Source organism: Rana temporaria, chromosome 9 (genome assembly GCF_905171775.1).
Source record: "Rana temporaria chromosome 9, aRanTem1.1, whole genome shotgun sequence".
NCBI classification, from domain to species: domain Eukaryota; kingdom Metazoa; phylum Chordata; class Amphibia; order Anura; family Ranidae; genus Rana; species Rana temporaria.
Window position 1 is genome coordinate 30,648,702 of NC_053497.1, and position 26,851 is coordinate 30,675,552.

Here is a 26,851-nt window from a genome sequence, read left to right on the forward strand (position 1 = left end):
TAGAGAGCCCACTCTACTCTCAGCACACCAAACTCGCGGGTAATAGAAGTCTATGGCTCAGTGCAGGTAACCCACAGGTGCACTTCTCTGCACCTGTGGATCAGTTTGAAAGCAGCCCAGTAACCACTGCACAACAGATATGCCCATATATACACTGTGATTTTAGTAATAAACGTACCTTTAATAACAGTATTTTATTTTATTCCATTCCAGAGAAAGAGGTCGTGGGCCACATCAGAGGGCTAAATATAAATATAAATTTTCACAAAGTCTGCTGCTTCAGTCTTTTTAGATCTATTTGTCAGATGTTACTATGATATACTGAAGTATAATTACAAGCATTTTGTAAGTGTTGAAGACTTTTATTGACAACTAGAAAATGCATTTCCTGCAGAAAATGCGTGGGAATGCTGAATTGCTAAGCCCACACCAAAGCCATTCACCATAACCACTACACTACCTTTAGGACATACGAGCAGTGTTCCTCCTTCAGTACTTATAAAGCCTCTCTTTTATCATTATTCCCCACACCTAATGAGTGAGAGAACCCTTCAAAACAAGCCTTAATAAATCCACAAATAAATCCACAACAGTACATGCTATCGAAACAACGACTTTGCCGTTAGACGGCCTTTGTGAACGTATCGGTATAAAATTTATGTTGATAAACTTAAAAATGTGGGCATGTCAGCGATTTAAAAAATAAGTTTGCTGTGCGTTTCGCTGGGAAACGAATAACAATACTGGGAATGCTATTGAGCATTCCCACTAATTAAAGCGGTGGTTCACCCTCCTTCACATCATTAGACCATTACATTCGGCATCGTAGCGCGAGCTACGGTATGCCGGTCTTAAATTTTTAATCCCCGTACTCACTGTGCTATCGCTCATTGAAGAATCCGACTCCCGCGGGGAATGGGCGTGCCTATGGAGAGGGAGGATGATTGACGGCCGGCTCTGGCACGTCACGCTCCCCGAAGACAGCCGGAGTAGGTCTCGGTTCTTCACGGCGCCTGCGCACAGGCTATGCGCAGGCGCCGTGAATAGCCAAGCCTATTTCGGCTATTTCCGGAGAAGCGTGACGTGCCAGGGCCGGCCGTCAATCACCTTCTCTCACCATAGGAACGCCCATTCCCCGGAATCTTCAATGAGCCATAGCACAGTGAGTACGGGGATAAAAAATGTAAGACCGGCATACCGTAGCTCGCGCTACGATGCCGAATGTAATGGTCTAATAAAAAAAAACATTTTTTTTTTTTTAACAGGGTGAACCCCCGCTTTAAGAATAATAAAAAAACGAACAACAATACTGGTAATGCTACTGAGCATTGCCACTAATTACATTGGGGTAGATTCAGGTAGCAATTACGCCTGCGTATCCATAGATACGCAGCGTAATTGCTAAGTAGCGCCGGCGTATCTACTTTCTGTATTCAGAAAGCTCGATACGCCGGCTGTAGCCTAAGATACGACTAGCATAAGGCTCTTATGCCGTCGTATCTTAGGCTGCATTCTTACGGTGGCCGCTAGGTGGCGCTCCGGTAGTTTTCAGCGTAGAGTATGCAAATTGCATACTTACACTGATTCACAAACGTACGTGCGCCCGGCGTTCGAGTTTTACGTCGTTTGCATACATCGCTTCCGTCGTAAGGCTGTTCCTGTTATTAGGAGGCGCAGCCAATGCTAAGTATGGACGTTGTTCCCGCGTCGCGTTTTTCGAAATTTGTGTCGTTTGCGTAAGTGGATCGTGAATGGCGCTGGACGCCATTTACGTTCCCGTCAAAGCAAATGACGTCCTTGTGACGTCATTTACCGCAATGCACGTCGGGAAAGTTGACCGATGGAGCATGCGCACTGCGTTCGGCGCAGGAACGCGCCTAATTTAAATGATCCACGCCCCCTACGGGATCATTTAAATTACGCGCGCTTACGCTGGCCCCTTTTATGAAACGCCGCCGCAAATTACGGAGCAAATGCTTCGTGAATGAAGCGTAGCTCCAGTAATTTACGGAGGCGTAGCGTAAAAACGGTACGCTGCGCCGCCGTAGCAGTGCGCGCCCGTACCTGAATCTACCCCATTAAGTTTATGCAGCGAGTCAAGATTTGCAGCGTTGACCCTTATTTTTCAAAACCTCTGCAATTCTCCCTGGCATGCTGTCAATCAACTTCTGGGCCACATTCTGACTGATGGCAGTCCATTCTTGTATAATCAATGCTTGGAGTTTGTCAAAATCTGTGTTTTTCTTTTTGTTCACCCACCTTTTGAGGATTGACCACAAGTTCTCAATGGTATTAAGGCCTGGCGAGTTTCCTGGCCAAAGACCCACATTTTTGATGTTTTGCTCCCCAAGCCACTTGGTTATCACTTTTGCCTTTTGGCAAGGTGCTCCACCATGCTGGGAGAGGCATTGTTCATCATCAAACTGTTCTTGGATGGTTGGGAGAAGTTGCTCTCAGAGGATGTTTTTGTACCATTCTTCATTCATGGCTGTGTTCTTAGGCAGAATTGTGAATGAGTCCACTACCTTGTCTGAGAATCAACCCCACACACTAATGGTCTCAGGATGCCTTACTATTGGCATGACACAGGACTGATGGTGGCGTTCACCTTTTGTTCTCTGAACAAGGTTTTTTCCCGGATGCCCCATAAAATCAGAAAGGAGATTAATCAGAGAAAATTACTTTACCCCAGTGCTCAGCAGTCCAATCCTTGTACCCTTTGCAGAATATCAGTCTCTCCCCTGATGCTTTTCCTGGAGAGAAGAGGCTTCTTTGCTGCCCTTCTTGACGCTTCTTGACACCAGGCCATCCTCCAAAAGTCTTCTCCTTTTGGAGTATGGCCTGGCCAAAATCAGACCTGGCTACCAAATTCAACTTCAGTTCGGGGATGTCCACTGCAGTACCTCTTTTTCACCACAAAGAGTCCCCAGTGTTCTGTGCCCGGGGTCATAAACTCCCGGGCCGTGGCCTGTTTGCAGCTGGGCCGCGAAGGCTGCACTGTCTGATGTGCGGCGGAGAAAGCAGAGAGATGACATCACCTCTCACCGCTGTCCTTTGCTCACAGTGGGGCTTTTACACTGAGACGAGTGAGCATAGAAATTAGATCATCTCTCACCGCCCGCCTGCATCTCTGCTCTTCTACGCTCACAGAGGGCTGCTATATTGCTGGAGGTGAGGTGGGGGAACATAGAGATGAGATCATCTCTCACTGCCCACCCCCGCATCACTTCTCTTCCGCCCACACAGAGCAGCAGAACACCGCTACACTGCTGAATGTGAGGCAGGGGAGCAGAGTGATGAGATCATCTCTCATGCCCCCCCCCATCACTGCTGTACTACCTCACTACCCCAGGCTTGCATCTGAACTAATGTGCACACCTGTGCTGCCACCACTGCAGTGACAATCCACATCTGGTGGCAGGTGACATGGCAAGTGACAATCCGTATCTGGTGGCAGGCGACGTGGCAAGGGACAAAATGCATCTGGTGACTGGCGACGTGGCAAGAGACAATCCACATCTGGTGGCAAGGGACAAAATTAGGGATGCACCGAAATGGAAATTTCAGAACCGAAACGAAACCGAACTAAAAAAAAAATTCAGTCCGAAACCGAAAATGACACAATAAAGTTGCACTAGTCAAATATAGTCAAAAAATATAGTCCATTATAGACTTTTGTGGGGACATGATCAAATTTCTTTTAGGCAGAGTATGACACAGATTCATTGGTATTGAGGCTAATTTATGACAGGGTTTTACTTTTAAAGCACAGCTTCAACCAAAACTGGTTGTCCTGTGGAAGCCCTGAAAAGCTTTAGTAGGGCTCTCTATATTCCCATGGAGAATGCAGAGCACACCATTAGCAGGTTATTGGGCATAACACTTTGCCCCATATAGAGTATTAGTTTTTGCATAGGACTCCAACTGTAAAGAGCTAGGTATAAAATAAGAATTGAATTTTAAAATATTGGTAGATAGGAAATTGTGTATAATCAGTGTTTATGTATTTACTCATGTACAGTGTGTATATGATTCTACGATATGTATAGAACATTGGAGGGAGAAGAGAGCTTCATGTTTTATTAGAACTAATGTACTGGAGACGATAACAATAAACCTGCTCTATTCCTGCTTTTTGTCATAAAGTAAAACACTCATCTTGTCATGAACTGAACAAAAAAATAATAAAAAAAGTCTGGGACTGCTGGTCTGTGACAGTCGGTCACAGACCTTACCTTAACTGCTGCTGCTGCTGGCATTTGTGATTCCCGCCGTCGGGTGATGAGCAAGCTGCTCGGAATCATGCAGGGTTTGATGGCGCCCAGCCCCCACAGAACACGGACTTCACTATTGACTGTCTGAGGGGAGCCGCATGGACAGCCGATGGTCGGACTCGCACCCGCCAGTGACTGGCTGCGACGTCACGACGCCGACGCTGGCAGTGGCAGAGCAGGGGAAACAGGAAATGACCTGTACGGACGGTAATGAAGTCCGGCTCTGAGGTGGGTCATTATCGGCCAGTATTTCTGTTGTTTCGGCATGACCCCAAAAACACGATTTTCGGCCGATATGTATCGGCACCGATATATCGGTGCACCCCTAGACAAAATGCATCTGGTGGCAGGCGACGTGGTAAGTGACAATACACATCTGGTAGCAGGCGACGTGGCAAGTGGCAATACACATCTGGTGGCAGGCAACGTGGCAGGAGATAATCCGCATCTGGTGGCAGGCGACGTAGCGAGGGACAAGCTGCATCTGAAAGCAGGCGATGTGGCAAGGGACAAAACACATCTGGTGTCAGGAGACGTTGCAAGGGACATAACGCATCTGGTGGCAAGCGATGTGGCAAGTGACAATCCGCATTTGGTGGCAGGCGACGTGGCAAGGGACAAAATGCATCTGGAGGCAGGCGACATGACAAGAGACATCTGGTAGCAGGCGACGTAGCAAGGAACAAAACGCATCTGGTGGCAGGCGACGTGGCAAGGGACAAGCTGCATCTGAAAGCAGACGATGTGGCAAGCGACAAAACGCATCTGGTGACTGGCGATGTGGCAAGGGACAAAAACGCATCTAGTGGCAGGCGACGAGGCATGTGACAATCTGCAACTAGTGGCAGGCGACGCGACAATCCGCATTTAGTGGCAGGTGACGTGACAATCCGCATCTAGTGGCAGGCGACATGGCAATGACAATCTGCATCTGGTGGCACATTCTGCAATATAGCGAGTTGAACTATTTCATTGTATAATACAATGTAGTAATAGAAATAATGTGCTTCAATCATCCTGACACCATAACAACCATAGTGCAGGGGTGATTGAAGCGCTAACACCAGCCGTTTCCATAGGCAGACTACCGTTCTGTCTGCCTCGGGAATGATCGGCGGACCCGCTGATTGTCTCCTGCTGTCCAATCACAGCTGGTCGCTAGCGACGCGTGCGCGCACCCCAGACTGGGAAGGGCGAAATCATGTAAAGGTATGCGATTTCGCCCTGAGAGGCCGCCCCGCTGTAGTAAATGTACATGGAGCGGTCTCTAAGTGGTTAATATTTTGACTTCAAGGTAACACAGGTTCACTTCAGACAGCCAAACCGATCGGTGGAAAAGTGAATGGAAGGTAATGAGATGCCATTAAAATGATCCAGTTGCTTTGTCCTGCTTGGACAAGCTCAGGTTTGCTTTAAGAACAATGATTAAGATGAGCAGCAGATATCCCCATGGGCAGCCAGGAGCCGCCTATCAGTGAAGTAAGCGTCTTGGTAGCAACACATAATAATGTCCTGCCAACAATGAAATCATTGTATGGAGAGCACATTCATACATAGGGGCTTGTTTGTTAGTAGCTGGAATGTCCGGCAGGGGAGCAGAGGCCTTGCCTGATTCACACAGCTCTCTAATACATCTTCGCAGGACGCACAGGCTACCCAGGAGCAGCGCAGGGACTGCAGACAGCAGCAATAAACAACAAGTCAGTGATTGCTGGGAAGCACCCAGGACTCCTGGCCAGCCTACACCCTTCCTGTTGTAGCAATAATGGGCCAGGAAACCCAACACACAAGATACTTTAGATACTAAATAAATATACATCCAGTGCATCCGGAAAGTATTCACATCGCTTTACTTTTTCCACATTTTGTTATGTTACAGCCTTATTCCAAAATGGATTAAATTCATTAACACCCCATAATGACAACGTGAAAGAAGTTTGTTTGAAATCTTTGCAAATTTATTAAAAATAAAAAAATAAAACAAATCCCACGTACATAAGTATTCACAGCCTTTACTTAAAGCGGGGGTTCACCCTATCGACGGGAAATTTTTTTTTTTTTTTACCTTAAAATCAGGCATTGTAGCGCGAGCTACAGTATGCCTGTCCCGAATTTTTTCCCCCCATACTCACCTTGTAGTCGTCCATCGAAGATACCGGGGAATGGGCGTGCCTCTGGAGACGGAGGATGATTGACGGCCGGCTCTGGCGCGTCACGCTTCTCCGGAAATAGCCGAAATAGGCTTGGTCTTCACGACGCGTGCGCATAGCCTGTGCGCAGGCGCCGTGAAGAGCCGAGACCTACTCCGGCTGTCTTCGGGGAGAGTGACGTGCCAGGGCCGGCCGTCAATCATCCTCCCTCTCCATAGGCACGCCCATTCCCCGCGGGAGCCGGAATCTACGATGGACGACTACAAGGTGAGTACGGGGTTAAAAAAATCGGGACAGGCATACTGTAGCTCGCGCTACAATGCCTGTCTCGATGGTAAAATCATGGGATTGTGGGTGAACTACCGCTTTAATACTTTGTTGAAGCACCTTTGGTACCAATTACAGCCTCAAGTCTTTTCGAGTATGATGCTACAAAGCTTGACACACCTATTTTTGGGTAGTTTCTTCCATTAGTCTTTGCAGGACCTCTCAAGCTCCATCAAGTTCGATGGGGAGCGTCGGTGCACAGCCATTTTCAGATCTTGCCAGAGATGTTCAATCGGTCTGGGCTCTGGCTGGGCCACTCAAAGATATTCATAGAGTTGTCCCGTAGCTACTCCTCTATTATCTTGTCTTTGTGCTTAGGGTCATTGTCCTGTTGGAAGAGTGCTCTGGAGCAGGTTTTCATCAAGGATGTATCTGTGTACATTGCTGCATTCATCTTTCCCTCGATCCTGACTAGTCTCCCAGTTCCTCCTGCTAAAAGACATCCCCACAGCATGACGCTGCCACCACCATGCTTCACTGTAGGGATGGTATTGGCCGGGTGATGAGCGGTGCCTGGTTTCCTCCAGACATGACGCTTGCCATTCAGGCCAAAGAGTTGAATCTTTGTTTCATCAGACCAGAGAATTTTGTTTCTCATGTTCTGAGAGTCCTTCAGGCGCCTTTTGGCAAACTCCAGGCTGGCTGTCATGTGCCTTTTACTGAGGATTGGCTTTCGTCTGGCCACTCTACCATACAGGTTTGATTGGCGGAGTGATGAAGAGAAGGTTGTTCTTCTGGAAGGTTCTCCTCTCTCTACAGAGAAACACTGGAGCTCTGTCAGAGTGATCATCAGGTTCTCGGTCACCTCCCTGACTAAGGCCCTTCTCCTCTGAGTCCTGGTGGATCCAAACTTCTTCCTTTTACAGATGATGGAGGCCACTGTCCTCATTGGGACCTTCAAATGTGGGAGAAATTTTTCTGTATCCTTTCCCAGATCGGTGCCTCCATACAATCCTGTCTCTGAGGTCTACAGACAATTCCTATATATACATACATATATACACACACACACACACACACACACACACACAGGCCCAGATTCACAAAGCACTTACGCCGACGTATAACAAGATACGCCGACGTAAGTGCAAATGTGCGCCGTCGTATCTGTGCGCCAGACCCAAAACTAAGATGCGCCTAAAAACGGGCTTCATCCCGCCGACGTAACTTGCCTACGCCGGCGTAGGGTGGGCGCACATTTAGACTGGACGCATGTGGCGCTCCCATTGATTAGCCATTCAAATATGCAAATGAGTGAAATACCGCGATTCACGAACATACGCGTGCCCGATGCAGTGCGCGCAAGTTGTACGTCCGGCGTAAAGTTGTTCCCCATAAAGGAGGTGTAACCCAGCAGCAGACATGCAAAGGTCTGCACCAGGGAACACAAGCCGGCGTATTTTACGTTGGACGTGTCTGGCTGGGCGTAGGTTACGTTCACCACCGTACGCAGTGATCCGGCGTAGTTTAGGCAGTTGTGGGGTGCGTCTACATCTCGGCACATGCGCAGTTCGTGATACGTATCTGTGTGGCGCTCGGCCCATCATTTGCATGGGGTCACGCCTCATTTGCATGGCTCAAGCTCACTTCCACCTACGCTGGCGTACGCCTTCGAAACCCATCGCAGCGTGGGGTGCACTGGCTTGGTGAATTCCATGCTTGCCTCTCTGCGCTGCGTTGGCGTAATGTACATTGTTTGCGCTCTCTGTGAATCTACCAAAGTATATATATATATATATATATGTGCGTGTGTGTGTATATATAGATATATATCTATATAATAAAATGTAATTAAAGTGTTTGTTACCCCAACACTTTATATTCCTGATATGTGCCTGCTGTACCATGTACTTGTATGAAGAAGTCTCCTATTCTCTTTGTATTGTTGTATTGCTTCCTTTGTGTGAAATCCCTGGTGTTACTGCCAGTTCCTCTGCTTTCCTATTAAAACTGACCACACTAAGCAGGAGAGCACACCGTGGTCAGTTCTAGAGCTGTGCTGGGAATTCTGCCTGTTCTCCTCCAATGATCAGCTTTGCCTTGACATACCCCTGCTGTACAGCCATTCAATGGGAAGCTCAGTGTGCTGTTTCTCTTCCTCACAGCTCGTATGCAGCCGAGAACAAATGGAATGTGATCATTTATAAAAAAGGGTAACAGAGTATTTATAATGTATTTTATATCTATACAAAAATGTTTTGCCTTTCATTTCTATTTTCAACTGAATGGGTTGTTTTACAAGGTGATCGTTTACAATCACTTTAAGCACATCTACAAGAACATGATGCAAACAGATTGAAATCAGATCTTAAAAAGTATCAAAATATAGTACAAAAACGTTCAAGCCTGTACAGTATATATAAAAAGTTCAGTATATCCAGACATGTGTGGATGAAAGATTGCATCTTGAAGACTTCCTCAGGAGTAAATGCGAATAGAAATGTGTGTAAATCAGTTAGTTAAAGTAAAAGTTGTATGCACATGGCTATAATTCCAATAAGTGACTGCCAGGAATGCCTGGCCAGGCATCTGTGGAAGTTGGACCCACGAGGACCCAAGGTGACAAACAGAGGTGGATGCAGCATAGGTAAAATAAAAAAATATGTCCACCCAGTTATATCGGCCAGAATAATGGCATGGGTATACCATGCTGGGAATGACAAGCCAAATGTTGCTTCGCAGTCACTGAAGGTGAAAAAAAAAAAGAAATAAGTGAGGGCGCCTCCTAACTCTCCCATTTATACCCCGGGGGGGGGGGGGTCACAAATCGTTCCCAATGCCATGTAAGATCAGCCGGGAGGAGAGGTGCACGTACAGAGCCCCATCCGCCGCATATGGCAGAAAGGCGCTAAACTTTTTTCTTCTTTTGTTGCAGTTAACAAAAAAGCAGGCTTGACCCCCCACTGACGTGTACCCATTTTTGGGCAATTTTGCCAGTGCACCCCTGAAGAACTCAGAAGACACCCTGGTTGAAAATGCTGCAACAGACATCATTCGCATCACCGTTCCCGACACAACGTTCTCAAAAACATATAGAAATATAAAGAGCAACAGCGACACCTGGTGGTCATTGTGAACATGAGACACAATACAGAAATGAAATAGCTAAAGTCCTGAACATATAGTAGTCTATACCCAGGAGCATAAAGGCTTGTTCACACATGAGGTTGGGGGTGGTAAAAACCTTGTGGTAGACCCATGCTTTTACCGCCCTCAACTGCAATCTACCTCTCAACTGCTTCCCTCTTTTTCTTCAGAGGCAGCGGCCAGGGGTGCACACATGCTGCGTCTGCAGCAGGAATGATATGCCCTGTCACTTTCAGCAGGCACGGCCACCTGCCGATTGCAACCGACACGTGAATGAGGACGCTATGCAAGCTATTGTGTTGCACTAATGTAGCAATCAAGAGGGTACATTACAGTAACCCCATAGATTAGTTGCCCCATTACAGTGCCCACATAGATAAGTTACCCCATTACAGTGCCCCCATAGATTAGTTACCCCATTTCAGTTCCCCCATAGATTAGATGCCCCATCTAAGTGCCCCTAAACATCAGTTGCCCCATCACAGTGCCCTCAAAGATTAGTTGCCCCCATTAGATTGCCCAAAGGATTAGTTGTCCCCATCACAGTGATCCTATAGATTTTTTTGTCCCCATCAAAGTGGACTCCTAGATTCGTTTTCCCATCAGATTGCCGCCATACATCAGTTGCCCCATCACAGTGCCCCCATAGATTAGTTGACCCATAGATTAGTTTTCCCCATCAAAGTGGACTCATAGATTAGTTGCCCCATCAGAATGCCCCCATTCATCAGTTGCCCCCATCACAGTACCCCCATAGATTAATTGACCCATCACAGTGACCCATAGATACTGGTCCACAGTCATCTTGGAACAGGAAGGGGCCATCCACAACTGTTCCCACAAAGTTGGGAGCATGAATTATCCAAAATGTCTTGATATGCTGACGCCTTAAGAGTTCAATTCACTGGAACTAAGGGGCCAAGCCCAACCCCTGAAAACCAACCCCACACCATAATCCCCCCTCCACCAAATGATTTGGATCAGTGCACAAAGCACCATAAAGACATGGATGAGTGAGTTTAGGGTGGAGGAACTTGACTGTCCTGACCTCGATAGAACACCTTTAGGATGAATTAGAGCAGAGACCGCGATCCAGACCTTCTCATCCACATCAGTGCCTGACTTCACAAATGCGGTTGTGGAAGAATGGTCAAACATTCTCATAGACACACTCCTAAACCTTGTGGACAGCCTTCCCAGAAGAGTTGAAGCTGTAATAGCTGCAAAGGGTGGACCAATTCAATATTTGTTTTTGATGTTACGACCAGCAACTTCTTTTTATGACTCCCATGTAATTATGCCCCATTCCCTTGTTTGATTTTGATACATAAAATAAAATATATATATTTTTTTAAAACTATTTGGTACTTGTTTTACACAATATCTTGCTGCTAAAAAAAAAAAAACACGAGGGATCTCTTATCCAAGACCAATTCAATATTGAACCCTACGGACTATGACGCCATTAAAAGTTCATGTAAAGGCAGGCGTCCCAATACTTTTGACAATATAGTGTAGCCCATTGTAACTGGATTAGGCTTTTATTTTGTAGAGCAGGTTACACAATCAAAGCAGACATGCCATGGAAAGGATAGCCCTTGACCCCACTATACTTACCTGCGCTTCCTCAGAGCTCCTTGCTTTTTTGCAGCTGGCAACACTGTCAGGCATTTTCAGGTATTGAGGAGCATGTGACCTGCTTTCATGTGACCGTGACAAAAAGAGTGACGTCACAACTCCCCTGGATCGCCAACACAATTGACTCATTACCGGCTTCAGAGAGGCAAGATGCTGCAAGAGAGCGCATGTAAGGTAAATACCGTATTTATCGGCGTATAGCGCGCACCCCTAATGTGGACCCGCATTCCTGTAAAAAAAAAAACATTTTAATACTTACAGTTTTGGTGTCTTGCGCGCGGCATCCATCGGCGGCCTCGTTGGGTCCGGCGTCCGTCTGCGGCTTCGGTGGTGTCCTCCTCGTCGGGTCCGGCGTCCTTCTGCGGCCAACGTTGTGTCCTCCCCGCTCGATCCCCGCGCTGAGTTTGAACCACTGCGCCGGCATATACCGAGCGCAGTACACTCGGGTATAGTCGGGCAGGCTCGGCTCCTCTCGCGGTCACGTCCTGTGCGTCCTGTATGTCCAGGACATGACCGCGAGAGGAGCCGAGCCTGCCCGACTATACTCGAGTGTACTGCGCTCGGTATATGCCAACGCAGTGGTTCAAACTCGGCGCGGGAAGCGGGTATCGGCGTATATCGCGCACCCACGATTTTGCGCTGATTTTCAGGGCAAAAAAGTGTGCGGTATACGCCGATAAATACGGCATATGAAGATTTGGGGGGTGGGGGGGGGGTGCTCTTTACAGAAACACTGTCACCTCCCCCCACTCTGACACTCATTATCTGGACAGGTAAACACAGAGAATGAAGTATGTTGTTTTACCTGTCAAGGGATTTGTAATTCTGTCTGGAGAGTCATGTAACACACACCTTTCTAGTCAGATCACAATGCTTCTTACTGGGTTACCAAGGATGATTATTCTTTTTAGACAAGTTTTCCCAGCCTGGCTGTGGGGTGTGGAAAATGTATACAAATCACTACACAATAGGCTATACAATACTGTGTACTTAGGTGTGCCAGGAGGTTTGCTTCTATAAATGAGGCGCAATAAGCTGACATCCAAAAAGAGAAGAGCGTACCTGTGAGAGTTGGTTTTGCTGGAGGGGAGCTGGTCACCGGGTGCAGGATGATGGCGTGGGGTGTGGAGTTTGAGGCAGGGGCCGGTTTGGTCCCTGGAGCAGGTCTGGGTTGTAATGCTGGTTTCTTGGACAGGAAACTGTTGGATTTAGGGAGACATCCGGCCGTAGCTGAGAGTTGGAGAACAATGAAGTAACAGTCAAAAGAACTTTCATGTAAGCTGCACAAACATCTACCAATCCATATAAAATGGACACTACATAAAGTTGCTAAGATGTCTATGTTAGTTTTAGTTAAAAGCATAAGGAGCATCTAGAAATGTTAAAGTAGAACTATAAGAATTTTTTTTTTCCATTTTGGATAGAGTAAGGATGGGTTATAACCCCTGTAAGGAGATTTACCTTCACTTCCTGTCCCAGAGCCAAACAGGAATTGAGAGGAAAAACACGCAAATTAAAGTGGTGGTAAAGGCAGAAGGTTTCTCATCTTAACCACTTAACGCCCGCCGCACGACTATTTACGTCCGCAAAATGGCACGGACAGGCAGAAGGGCGTATATATACGCCCTTGCCTTTCCGCGGGTCCGGGGTCCGATCGGGACCCCCCCCCCCCCGCTGCGTGCGGCGGGCGGATTCCCTCTGGGAGCGATCCGGGACGACGACGCGGCTATTCGTTTATAGCCGCTCCGTCGCGATCGCTCCCCAGAGCTGAAGAACAGGGAGAGCCGTATGTAAACACGGCTTCCCCGTGCTTCACTGTGGCGGCGCATCGATCGTGTCATCCCCTTTATAGGGGAGACACAATCGATGACGTCATTCCTACAGCCACACCCCCCTACTGTTGTAAACACACACTAGGTGAAGCCTAACACGTTCAGCGCCCCCTGTGGTTAACTCCCAAACTGCAACTGTCATTTTCACAATAAAGAATGCAATTTAAATGCATTTTTTGCTGTGAAAATGACAATGGTCCCAAAAATGTGTCAAAATTGTCCGAAGTGTCCGCCATAATGTCGCAGTCACGAAAAAAATCGCTGATCAATTTTTGATTAATAAAAATGCAATAAAAATATCCCCTATTTTGTAAACGCTATACATTTTGCGCAAACCAATCGATAAACGCTTATTGCGATTTTTTTTACCAAAAATAGGTAGAAGAATACGTATCGGCTTAAACTGAGGAAAAAAAATGTATATATGTTTTTGGGGGATATTTATTACAGCAAAAAGTTAAAAATATTGAATTTTTTTCAAAATTGTCGCTCTATTTTTGTTTATAGCGCAAAAAATAAAAACCGCAGAGGTGATCAAATACCACCAAAAGAAAGCTCTATTTGTGGGGAAAAAAGGATGCCAATTTTGTTTGGGAGCCACGTCGCGCAATTGTCTGTTAAAGCGACGCAGTGCTGAATTGTAAAAACGCCTTTGGGCATTTAGCAGCATATTGGTCCGGGGCTTAAGTGGTTAAAGTGGTTGTTAAGCTACTTTATAAAGTGCACACAATCCACTGCACAGAGCAGGTAAGTATAACATGTTTGTTATTTTTAACGAAAACATATGAGGGAATCACTTCAAGGGAATCTCCTGGGGACCCACAGGCCACCAGAACTAGTGTCCCCATTGTAAGATCTCCCCTCTATTATTTTTCTGGGACAACCCAAAATATGGGATTTTCTTTTACTTTCAATGATAATGGTAAACAGGACAAATAGAGAGGGTGACTCTCCCTAATCGGGGCGCAGACAGCAATAAAAACTGACAGGAGGTCTAATCCCTCTCTGCTCCATCTAAAACACACAAAAAAAGAGATTTTTAATACAGCTTACCTGTAAAATCTTTTTCTTGGAGTACATCACGGGACACAGAGCGGCATTCATTACTATATGGGTTATATGGAGTACCTTCAGGTGTAGACACTGGCAATCTCAAACAGGAAATGCCCCTCCCTATATAACCCCCTCCCATAGGAGGAGTACCTCAGTTTTGTAGCAAGCAGTATGCCTCCCAAAATGGTCCTCAAAAAAGAGGGGTGGGAGCTCTGTGTCCCGTGATGTACTCCAAGAAAAAGATTTTACAGGTAAGCTGTATTAAAAATCTCTTTTTCTTTATCGTACATCACGGGACACAGAGCGGCATTCATTACTATATGGGATGTCCCAAAGCAATGCTTACAATGAGGGGAGGGAGAACATCTCCAAGACAAAAGGATTTAATTTAGAGATATACTCAAATCATAATAAATCCAACTTAGTTGAGAAAAATAAAAATTTTAAATTTAACTCGAACAAGAGGAGCCCCCGGAATCCGAGGGTCTCAAACTGCAGCCTGCAGCACTGCCTGCCCGAAGGCTGTATCAGTATTCCTTCTTACGTCCAACTTGTAGAATTTTGTAAACGTGTGGACAGAAGACCAGGTTGCCGCCTTGCAAACTTGAGCCATAGAGATCTGGTGGTGTGCTGCCCAGGAGGCGCCCATGGCTCTAGTAGAATGAGCCTTTAATGATACTGGAGGAGGCAACCCTTTCAAGCCCTAGGCCTGAGTGATTAATTGCTTAATCCACCTAGAAATGGTGGACTTTGCAGCTGCCTGCCCCTTCTTGGGCCCATCCGGTAGAATGAACAGCACATCTGTCTTCCGGATCTTCTTTGTAGCTTTAAGATAGGCCTTCATGGCCCTGACAATATCCAAGGTATGCAGCAACCCTTCCTTTCTGGAAGTAGGTTTAGGGAAGAAGGATGGTAATACCAAATCCTGGTTCAAATGAAAACTGGATATGACCTTCGGAAGGAAGGAAGGATGAGGGCGGAGAACGACCCTGTCCTTATGAAAAATAAGATATGGTTCCTTACAGGATAAGGCTGCCAGCTCCGAAACTCTTCTTGCGGAAACTATGGCAACCAAAAATACTAACTTCCTTGTCAGTAGAACCAAAGGAATATCAGCCAACGGCTCAAACGGTTGTTTCTGTAAACTTGACAGAACAAGATTTAAATCCCACGGACAAAGCGGGGATTTAACTGGAGGTCTAATACGTAAGACCCCTTGAAGGAAGGTCTTAACCAGCGAGTGGGTGGCCAGCGGCCGCTGAAACCACACTGACAGAGCAGAAATCTGTCCTTTGATTGTGCTTAATGCCAATCCTTTATCCACTCCTAGCTGGAGAAAACTTAATACTCTATCGATGGTAAATTTGCGAGAAAGCCATCGCTTGGACTCACACCAGCCTACATAGGCCTTCCAGACCCTGTAATAAATCACCCTAGAGACCGGTTTCCTGGCTCTGATTAGGGTAGAGATTACTTTCTGAGACAGACCTCTACCCCTGAGAATCAGGGATTCAGCTTCCAGGCCGTCAAATTTAGATGCCGTAAGGCAGGGTGGAGGATCGGACCTTGCGATAGCAGGTCTGGCCGTAGAGGAAGAGTCCAAGGGTCTCCCACTACCATCCTTAAGATTAGTGAGTACCATGCCCTTCTGGGCCATGCTGGAGCTACCAGGATGACTGGTATGTGCTCCACCCGGATCCTGCGCAGCAGGCGGGGTAGTAACTGGAGCGGGGGAAACGCATAAAGAAGTTTGAACTGATGCCAAGGGCAAACCAACGCATCGGTTCCGCAGGCCATCGGATCCCTTGAGCGGGACATGAACCTGTCTAGTTTCTTGTTGAGTCTCGATGCCATGATATCCACGTCCGGCACTCCCCATCTTTGGCAGAGTGCTTGAAAGACTAGTGGATGCAGAGACCATTCCCCCGGCCATAGAGTCTGGCGGCTTAAGAAGTCCGCCTGAAAGTTGTCCACTCCTGGAATGAATATTGCCGATATGCAGGGCACATGAGCCTCTGCCCATAGAAGAATCAAGCTCACCTCTCTCTGAGCGGCTTGACTCCTGGTTCCCCCTTGGTGATTTATGTATGCCACGGCCGTGGCATTGTCTGATTGAATTCTCACCGGGAACCCCTGCAATTTTGACGTCCAAGCCCTGAGGGCTAGTCGAGCAGCTCTGAGCTCCAAGATGTTGATGGGCAACTGCTTCTCTGGCTTTGCCCAAGTACCTTGGCGAGTGCAACCATCCAAAATTGCTCCCCAGCCCGTCAGGCTGGCGTCTGTGGTCACTATCTTCCAAGCCACTGGGCTGAAAGACCTCCCCTTCAGTAGATTCTGAGGGTCTAACCACCAACACAGACTTTGTCGGACTCTTGATGAGAGCGGCAACGGGATATCCAAGGCCTGTGGCCTTCTGCTCCATGCTGACAGGATGGCTGCCTGTAGGATGCGAGTGTGGCTCTGGGCGTATGGTACCGCCTCGAATGTGGCCACCATCTTGCCTAGTAACCTCATACATAGGCGAATAGTCGGTTCTTTCTTGCTTAGAACCAGTAGGATTAATTCCTTGATGGCTTTTACCTTCCTCAGAGGTAGGAACACTCCTTGTTGTTCTGTGTCTAATCTCATGCCGAGATATTCCAACTGCTTTGTGGGCTGGAAAGCTGACTTTTCTCGATTTAGGACCCAGCCGAACCTCTCGAGGTATTGGACCGTGAGGGCCACTGCTCGCTCCAAGCCGGGAGACGAGTGATCTATGACTAGGAGGTCGTCCAGGTATGCTAGGATCGTGACCCCTTGGATCCTTAGTTTGGCTAGGATTGGAGCTAGGACCTTCGTGAACACCCGGGGGGCCGTAGCCAACCCGAAGGGAAGCGCCACGAATTGGAAGTGACGCGAAGCCACCATGAAGCGTAGATATCTTTGATGTGGCTGATAAATTGGAACATGAAGGTAGGCATCCTTTATGTCTATGGACGCCATGAAGTCGTCCTTCTGGAGTGTGGCAGCTGCTGACCGCACGGATTCCATCCGAAATGAGCGGATCTTTAGATATGCATTTACCATCTTTAGGTCCAAAATTGGCCTGACATCTCCATTGGATTTTGGGATGATGAATAGGTTGGAGTAGAAACCCAGCCCCTGTTCCAGGACTGGTACCTCTACTATTACCTCCTGGGAAAGTAGATGATCTAATGCCGATCTTAATGCGGCTCCCTTTTCCGGATCGTTTGGAATCCTCGACTTCTGGAAATGAGGAGGAGGAAACCTTAGGAAATCTAATTTGTAGCCTGTGGCCACGGAAGACCGTACCCACTCGTCGGGAATGCTGGCTTCCCAAATCTCTGAAAAGAGTCGCAGCCTTCCCCCCACCTTCGTGGGTGGGGGCGCCCCTTCATAAGGTTGGCTTGGGGGCTGGTTTTGCTGGTTTGCGAAACCACTGCCTTTTGCCTCTAACAGCCTGTCCTTGTGATCTGCTGTTGAAGCCGAAGTTTGCTTTTGCAGGAGGCCGTCGATACTGCTTGGCATTAGAGGGCCCCTGCCCAGGGGAATACTGTCGTTTAAACGCAGGTCCCTGAACCTTCTTCTTAGTTGGCAAGAGAGTACTCTTGCCGTTTGAAATGGTCTGAATGTATTTATCTAGGTCTTCTCCGAAGAGTCGTCCTCCATGGAAGGGGAACCCTACCAGGAGCTTCTTGCATGGGGGCTCAGCCTCCCAGCTTTTTAACCATAAGAGTCTTCTCATATGGATAAGGGATAACGATAAACGTGACGCTTGCTGGATAGAATCCTTGATTGCGTCTACCGTAAAACATATGGCCTTAGGGACATCCGAAAATTTTTCTGCCTGCTGGGCCGGAATAAGTTTAAGCATCTGCTTAAATTGATCCGATAATGCTTGAGCGACCCCAATCGCAGCCACAGCTGGCTGTACTACTGCCCCTGCAGTAGTGAAGGAGTTCTTAAGTAGTGCTTCCAAGCGCTTATCAACTGGATCCTTGAACACCTGTATGTTTTCTACAGGGCATGTTAACGATCTGTTAACACATGAGATGGCTGCGTCCACTGCAGGAGTAGCCCATCTTTTGGAAAAATGTTCTTCCATAGGATATAGGACAGAGAACCTTTTAGGTGGTAAGAAGATCTTATCTGGCTTGTTCCAATCTTGGAACAAAATTCCCTCTAATAGAGGATGGATCGGAAACACAGCATTGCTTTGAGGCGCCCTCAGTGAGCCCAAAGCTGAAACCGTCGATACCTGGAGATCTGGTACTGGCAAGTTGAATGTCCTATGGACCAAGTCCGACAATCCTTGAATCCACCAGCTCTCCCTCAGGGAGACTGCCCCAGACTCCTCTGTATCCGGGTCTTCGATCCCTGAACCTACTTGGTCCGTGTCCAAGAGGTCGTCCAATTCCCCTGAGGAAAGGACCTCCTCTTCTGAGGGTCCGCGCTCGGGCGACGGAGATCTATTCCGCTTACTGCCCCGCATAGCTGCGGATATCATTTTTCCCATGCTTTTCTGCATCTCTTTTAAAGAGGTGAGTAATACCTCCTCCGTGACCATCTTAGGGTTGGACTGACCCGCGTCAGCTCCAGCCCCAGATCCCGATGGCCCCAAGGCTCCCTGTAGGGAAAACAGCGGCATACCATGGTACAATACCGAGGTACACCTGCTACCTATTGGTATTTGGAACTATAAAAGTTAATTGTCCAAACACCTGTTTGGGGGATAAAAAAATGCTTCCTCTCCCCTAGATGACTTTTTTTTTTTTTTGTTTTTGTTTCAAATCCAGGAAAGAAAAAACATTCTGTCCCCCTGAGTAGTATTGCAAAGAAAAACTATGAGATGGAAAAGAAACAGCCTATTTCTAGGCTTGACAAAACAGTCCTCTGAAGACTGCAATATCCTTTCTGGCCACTGTGTGTCCTCGGCGCCCCGTGCTGCCGCTCTGGTCTTTCTCCTCAGTTCCAAAGTATTGATGGAACAAACAAGGAAGGGCCGCCCCTTCCTTTAAGCCACTGACCCGCCCTTCCCCCCCAGCAACCTCAAACAGGAAATGCCCCTCCCGACAGGGGGAGGGGGGGGGGGGGATTTTGGGAGGAAGGGACCTCTCTGTTCCAGCAAACTGAACCATGAGGAGGTCAGCGTTTTGCCTGCTTGCAGGCTCTGAGGAGGAAGACTGAATGGAGCATCGCCTGGAGGCCTGCAGGTAAGCAAAGCTCTCTGACACACACATATATTTTTATATAACACAGGCCCCACTCAATGCTTTTCCAACACTACAAGGGAGGTCACATCTTATGGGGAATAATACATAGAGAGCCATCCTATCTTTATGATATGTGACTAGTTTGCCAGATGCAGTGCATAACTTTAGGCATGTCCCCTGTGACCCCCCAGAAAAAAACCTGCTAAGAACCAAGTTCCGCAAGTTTTCCCCTCACTTACCTGCTCCATGCCGCAGGACTTTGCCAAGCAAGAGGCCCAATCTTCCCCCATCTCCGTGGGGATGTCTAGACCTTCAGGCCCTGGTTCCTATGAAGGATCCACTGTCCTGGGCCCATATAGCACCCTGGCAACAGAAAACTTTAGGTACCCAAAGGTTTCTAAGTTCTGGGCCCAGGGTCCAGCTCTCTAAAAAGAAAAGCATTATGGGCTATACCCCAAGGGTTTGGGGTCCGGTTACTGACCACTTTAGCGCTGAGGCTTTTTTGGACAGAACCGGTAGCTCACCTAATCCCAAGGATGCGGAGGCAAGCTAAACCATGACTAACACCTAAGACACTGGCGTAAAAACTGAGGTACTCCTCCTATGGGAGGGGGTTATATAGGGAGGGGCATTTCCTGTTTGAGATTGCCAGTGTCTACACCTGAAGGTACTCCATATAACCCATATAGTAATGAATGCCGCTCTGTGTCCCGTGATGTACGATAAAGAAATAGTGTTGCCTTAAGTTAGACTTTAATTGTGGCTAAACAGTACCCAGAATAATCGACCCATTGTTTTGACTTCATCCTGCAAAATAGCAGAGCATTTCCTATGCCAAGGCACTCCAGTTCTGTTGTATATCTGCAGTGTGAGATCCAAGGCACTCCCGCCTCTGATTTCTAGTCTCCGGAGATTTGGAGTGAGATTCGGTGATGTCACTACTGTGCTGCTGCACTGCCGCCTCTGATTTCTAGTCTCCGGAGATTTGGAGTGAGATTCGGTGATGTCACTACTGTGCTGCTCACTGTTCTCCTTGCTGGAGAGGAAGCCGTGCTTGGCAGCCTACAGTGCAAGGATCTCCTCCCTGCTTCACCATTATGTGGATCTGTGCCTCCTTCACCTCTCCTGCTGCTTCTTGATCATAAACCTATCCAGGCATCAGATCAGCAGTCATCAGGGGGCAGCTCTGATATGAGAAAACAAAGCCCCCCACTACGATGACCTCTCCCATACAGAGATACACTGCAGAATTAGGCAATGGGCAAAAGATCAGCTGCAGGGTAACCACAGGCAATGCTGGTAATATGTCTTTTGCTTGGCATTTTTGATCAGCTGCCACACAGTAGAGATCCTCTTTAAGTTCAGGTAAACTTCTGACAAGCAGACCAAACCATGCCTATGCAGTTTGAAAGCCGCACTATATCAGTATTACATTGCATGGAATCTCATTGCTGAAACAAAATAGGCTTGATCAGTGCACATTCTCATTCTTAGTAGTAAAACAACATAAACACACATATCCTTACCTGTGGTTGGGGACACGGGGAGGAGAGTTATTTGCAATGTGCCGCAGGGGGTGGCAGGTGCCTCCAGGGTTGGACATGGTGGTGATGGTGGCAGCTCTACTTTTACAGTGGTCCCGACCCCTCCTAAGGATGGCTGTGTAACAGAGACAAGCAACAGCATTAACAATGAGAAAGCTTCCAATATCAGGAAAGCAGAAGATAGGAGACCACAGGACAATAGACAGGTATGAATGCAGATGTTCTATAAAATATACGATGAGTTCCTCCAAGCACATTTACACGTATTCTATGGCCTTGCCTTAACCTACCATGTCATTTAATGACAAATGTTTCAAATTAAAGTGGTTCTAAAGCCTTAACCCTTTTTCCGACGGCGCCTCGCGGCCCTTGAAGGGTTTTCAGATGCTGGCGGAGTCTATGATCATGTCACTGACGTGACTGGCGGTCACATGATCTTTCCATTAGCCGCTGATAACCGTACCGGAAATGTGCTGAAAAACTCAGCTTATACTCGAGTATATACGGTAAATAGTTTAAATTTGGTTACCGTATTTATCGGCGTATACCGCACACTTTTTTGCCCTGAAAATCAGGGCAAAATCGTGGGTGCGCGATATACGCCAATACCCGCTTTCCCACGCCGAGTTTGAATACTGCGCCGACATATACCGAGCGCAGTACACTCGTGTATAGTCGGGCAGTCTCGGCTCCTCCCGCGCTCACGTCCTGGACGTACAGGACATGAGTGTGACACTAGCCGAGCCTGCCCGAGTGTACTGCGCTCGGTATATGCCGGCGCAGTATTCAAACTCGGCGCGGGAAAGCGGGAAACGAGCAAGGAGGACGCCACAGAAGGACACCGGACCCGACGAAGAGGACACCCGAAGCCGCAGACAGACGCCGGACCCGACGAGGCCGCCGATGGACGCCGCGCAAGACACCAAAACTGTAAGTACATAATCCTTTTTTCCACAGGAATTCCGGGCCAACTTTAGGGGTGTGCGCTATACGCGGGAGCGCGCTATACCCCAATAAATACGGTATATAATTTGGCTTTTTTATGGCTTATATCTATTACCTGGGAAGAAAGGAGTTAAGTGCTACAGTTCTTTTGTGGATGAATACCAACCCCTAAGTGGGTAAACCATACATTTGACCTTGTTAATATAATAACTATATAGTGAAGGTTCATCTTGAAGTGATTGTAAACCTATTTTTTTATATATATATATATATATATATATATATAATAAACATGTCATATTTACCTGCTCTGTGCAATGTTTTTTTCAAAGAGAAGGCCTTATCCTCCCCTTCTAAGGTTCCCGCTGACTCTCCTGCTGCTGTCAATCAAATCCAGTGATAGGAGAGCAGGGGGCGGGGCCGAATCCTGCAGTCTTTGTCAATGGACGCAGCAGCGGGACTCGTGAGCGCCTGCATGGGTGCCCCCACGAAAAGCGACTCTCCGTGAGGGAATCCGATGAAGAGGAGGGGCCAGGAGCACAGCCGGGGCACCCCAGAAGAAGAGGATCGGGGCTGCTCTGTGCAAAATCCTTGCATAGAGCAGGTTTGTATAACAGGTTTGTTATTAAAAAAAAAAAAAAAAAACCTTTACAATAAAGTTAAGGTATAGCATGTGGTTTTCACTAGTAATAAAAAATGTATGATAATTACACAGTTAGGCTCTATTCACACTTGTGCGATTTGTCATGCAATTTTGGACATCAAAGTCACAAGACAAGTCACACCCTATTCTTTTCAATGGCACCTATTCAAATTGGTGCAACTTAAAGTCTCAATGACTTTGAAAAGGTGCCCGCACTACTTTGGTGCAACTTTAAATGCGACTTTGATCACAAAAATGTAAAGTTGGATTCAAATCGCAACAAAAGGTGCTTCAAAGTCGCTCAAAAATCACACAGGAAACCGTGCAACTCTGGAGACGAGCTAATGTGAATGGAGCCTAAAAGTGACAACAACCAGCACCTAGGAGCCACGCTGTGACTGGGATCGTCAGTACTAGAACACAAGGTCACTCGTGACTGTGATCCACAAACAATTGGATTAATTGTACCGGTATGTGTTTAGAACTAAAGGAAGGTTAGTTTGACATGGGAGCGGATCAGGATCCGGGTGTATTACCAAAATGCTTATTAACCCTTTTGTGACCAGCATCAGTTTGCGTTTGTTTACTTGATCAGAACTCTATAACAAATTGGGCTTTCTAAACCATTTTTGGGTTTTTATACATTCCTTTTACATTGGATTGTAATGTAACTGTACTGTCTGCTTTCATTTTGTAAAGCGCTGTGCAAACTGCTGGCTCTATATAAATCCTGTGTTATGATACATTTGATGTCTATGTTTTTTATTATAGGCTAATAAATAGACACAAAAGAGTCGCTGTCACTAAACCAAATAACACGTTTTTATTGATAAATATAATAGTTACAGTAGTGATTTTTGCATCCTATGTATCCCTCTGTTCAGTGATTTAAATAAATTAATTTCATACTTTAAGGCAATAGAAAAAAAAATTGCCAGTTCTGGGTGTGTTGGATTTTTTTTTCTTTCCAGTTGCTACTTCTTTCTCAGCCTAGTACTAAATCACTTGTAACTGGAAGCTAAGGCTGTGTGCATAAAGCAAACAGGGGGCACACTGGCCTAACTACACTATCCTTAAAGGGGTTGTAAAAGTTTGTTTTTTTATTTTCTAAATAGGTTCCTTTAAGCTAGTGCATTGTTGGTTCTCCTACCTTTTCCTTCCATTTCCCTTCTAAATGTTTTTTTTCTTCGTCTGAATTTCTCACTTCCTGTTCCTCCTCAGTAAGCTTGCCCCCATCATCCGAGCCGTTCTGGCAGGGGTTAGTCAGCGTGCTCGCCCCCTCCCTTGGGACTACATCTCTGTGTTCACAGCGTCTCCCCGCAGGAATGTAGTCCCAAGGGAGAGGGCAAGCACGCTGACTAACCCCCCAGCCAGAACGTCTCAGATGATGGGGGCAAGCTTACTGAGGAGGAACAGGAAGTGAGAAATTCAGTCAAAGAAAAAAAAATTTAGAAGGGAAATCGAAGGGAAAAGGTAAGTTAACCAACAATGCACTAGCTTAAAGGAACCTATTTAGAAAATAAACAAACCTTTACAACCCCTTTAAAAGGGATTGTAAATTCTTATTTTGTTCCTATAAAATAACAAACATGTTATACTTACCTGCTCAGTTGTAGTGGATTTGCACAGAGCAGCCCAGATCCTTCTCTTCTCGGGTCCCTCTTTTGTGATCCTGGCCCCTCCCTCCTGTTCAGTGCCCCCAGAGCAAGCAGATTGCTATGGGGGCACCCAAGCCGAGTCACAGCTCTTAAAAGTATTCAAAACACCATGATCGACCTTTTTGAATACTTTCTACTGGTGCCTTTAGGATGGCAGTAATCCGGAAGTGATGTAATGACATTGTGTCGGGGTTACTAGATCCGAGACCCAATCAATGCCGATTCCAGCTTTGTTCGGGTCTCTGGCCAGCAAGTCGATTGGGCCTCCTGGTGGGACAAGAGATCCAGGCGGAGCAGCGGGAGGGGGGGACAGGGATGTCCCCTCCCGCTGCTTGTAAGAGTGGCTGCTTGGCCGCATCAGTTGTTGTTACAAGAAAGCCGAGTGTCCTCCCTAACAGGCATCACCCCTGTACTACCCCTTGAAGCAATATTGGTATGTTTCTATCTGTATATACACTCAGAGGAGCGTGTTTCCTCACTGGGACTTTAAATTGGGAGGACTTGGTTAATTAAGTGACGAGACAAGTCACAAGGTATTCAAAAAATATAAATTGGTTTTATTGACAAAAAATATATATATATGTATGGAAAATTTTGCATTATTGGTAGTAAAGGCTACACTACACATTGGAACGCATCCAAGAGATCAAAGGGCATAACAGGAGGGGACAGCACAAAGTGGGAGGCAAACAATTATAATGTTGAGAACACTGACAACACATAAACAGACAAAAAAGATGTCTGTCTATAGGGTGAAGACAGATAACCCAACGTTTTAACTTTTTCGAGGTGTCTTAATAGGACCTCTTCTTCAGGGGAGAGGGATTGCGGTGTACGTTGACAGAAAGATCTATATATAAAGAACAAAATACAGACAAGAAAGAACAGGAAAAAAAAATAATAATAATAAATGATCGTAAAAATATATACACGGTATAAAAGTTTAACAACCTATTGCTCTCTATGCACAGAATGCAACATGACCATACATATGGGGGGAAAGGTAAGGATATATAATATTGTCACATGAATAGCAAATACTGACCGTTTTATGTATTTATGCGTATTCTCAAGTGGGAAAAATATATGATAATAAGTTGCCGATTAAAAAGCAGAGGCGTCCGGGCTCACACAAAGGATTAAACCAAGGAACCTGGACCTCCACTAGAGCATGTAACCTGAAAAATTGGGACAGAAAGAACCGCTTTCAGCGAAAAGTCGCATGACACAGCAACTGGAGGACCCTGCAGTCAGGGTACGCCTGTGACTATCGGTCGGCGGGTAAGTTTTCTCGTACTTTTAAAGGAGCTTCAATAATGGGATTGATGGATTTTTATTATTCATCATACAGGAGGGCTACACATTTATTTGGTTCTCTTTTCTGTATTCACAGTCTTATGCCAGAAAGGTCCAGGCAGAGCCGCTTTTCCTCAGCAGCCAATTAGAGGAGTTTTCCCTCACGGGGCATGCTGGGGAGGAGCATTTCTGTGGCGGAGGCCGTTGTTCTTGGTTCTTCGCGGGTTCCTGGTTCCGTGTGCGGCACCCACCTTTAGGGTGTGCACACATCGTGGGCCCCATCACTATGGCCTACCTGGCCTGGGGTCGCGCACAAAGCGGAGTTCCTGACTCTGGGCCCTCCTGGCCTGGAGCAACTGATGCCACAGAGGGGCCCCAGTGACTTACTGGGTCCCCACTTCTACTGAGGAGATCCCAAGCTGTATGCCGTTCGGTGGGGGATCGGCTTGAGGAAAACCCGGAGGCAGGTTATCCAAAAGGGCTTGAACGAACCATTGGGGATCTGGTGACCGGGACATTGACAGGTACACTTCCACTGTCAACCGGTGACCCTAGCGCAAATTTACTGGGAGGGTACGCTCAACCATTTAGCTCATCCAAGCATCCAAGTTCTAGGCCTGTGCCAGAGGCTCCCTCAGAGCCAGGTCTGTGGCAGAGACCTGCTCCTCCCAGCATCCTTAAAGTGACACTTTGGCTGCCAGGCCTGTGGCAGGGGTCTGTCCGAGGGCACTTCACCCACTCTGGCTGGAGTGGCGACGAACTGTATCTACTACTACTGAGAGCAGGATTGCTCGTCTTCTATCCAAGCCTGATACTGCAAGGTTTTCTTACCTGATCAACCTTTCCTGTCCTACCTCATGTTGATGTTGGTCGCGTTGGACCGAGAAATAAAGCATTTAGAAAACCTATTTCGCTGATTGGACATTCGTTTACTGCTCTACTCACTGCTATCACCCTAGACAACGATTAGAGGTAACTTAATTCGCCGATCCCAAAAACAACCAGCGGCTCCTGAGGGGGTAGCGCTACACTACCATACCTTTCCCCAAGGGAGAAGAATCAGCCGGGTGATGCACCATAGTTAGATTGTTCCCCTATATGAGTACTGAATCAGGAGGGCACGTGAGCATGGGACCAGCTTCAGGGGTGCTCACATATCACGATAGGGGAAGATATAGAAGAGCACTGACT

At 47.0% G+C, this 26,851-nt stretch overlaps 1 protein-coding gene across 2 annotated transcripts in view; it reads right to left on the reverse strand.

Moving 5' to 3' along the window:
• ATF6B (activating transcription factor 6 beta) overlaps positions 1-26,851 on the reverse strand; it is a 76,625-nt gene that overhangs the window by 27,019 nt on the left and 22,755 nt on the right. For both annotated transcript variants that reach the window (XM_040323057.1, XM_040323056.1), the window contains exons 6-7: positions 21,101-21,233; positions 12,539-12,706 (exon numbers count right to left, since the gene is read on the reverse strand). In XM_040323057.1, coding sequence (XP_040178991.1) covers positions 12,539-12,706; positions 21,101-21,233 — 301 coding nt within the window. The remainder of the gene's footprint in view (positions 1-12,538; positions 12,707-21,100; positions 21,234-26,851) is intronic.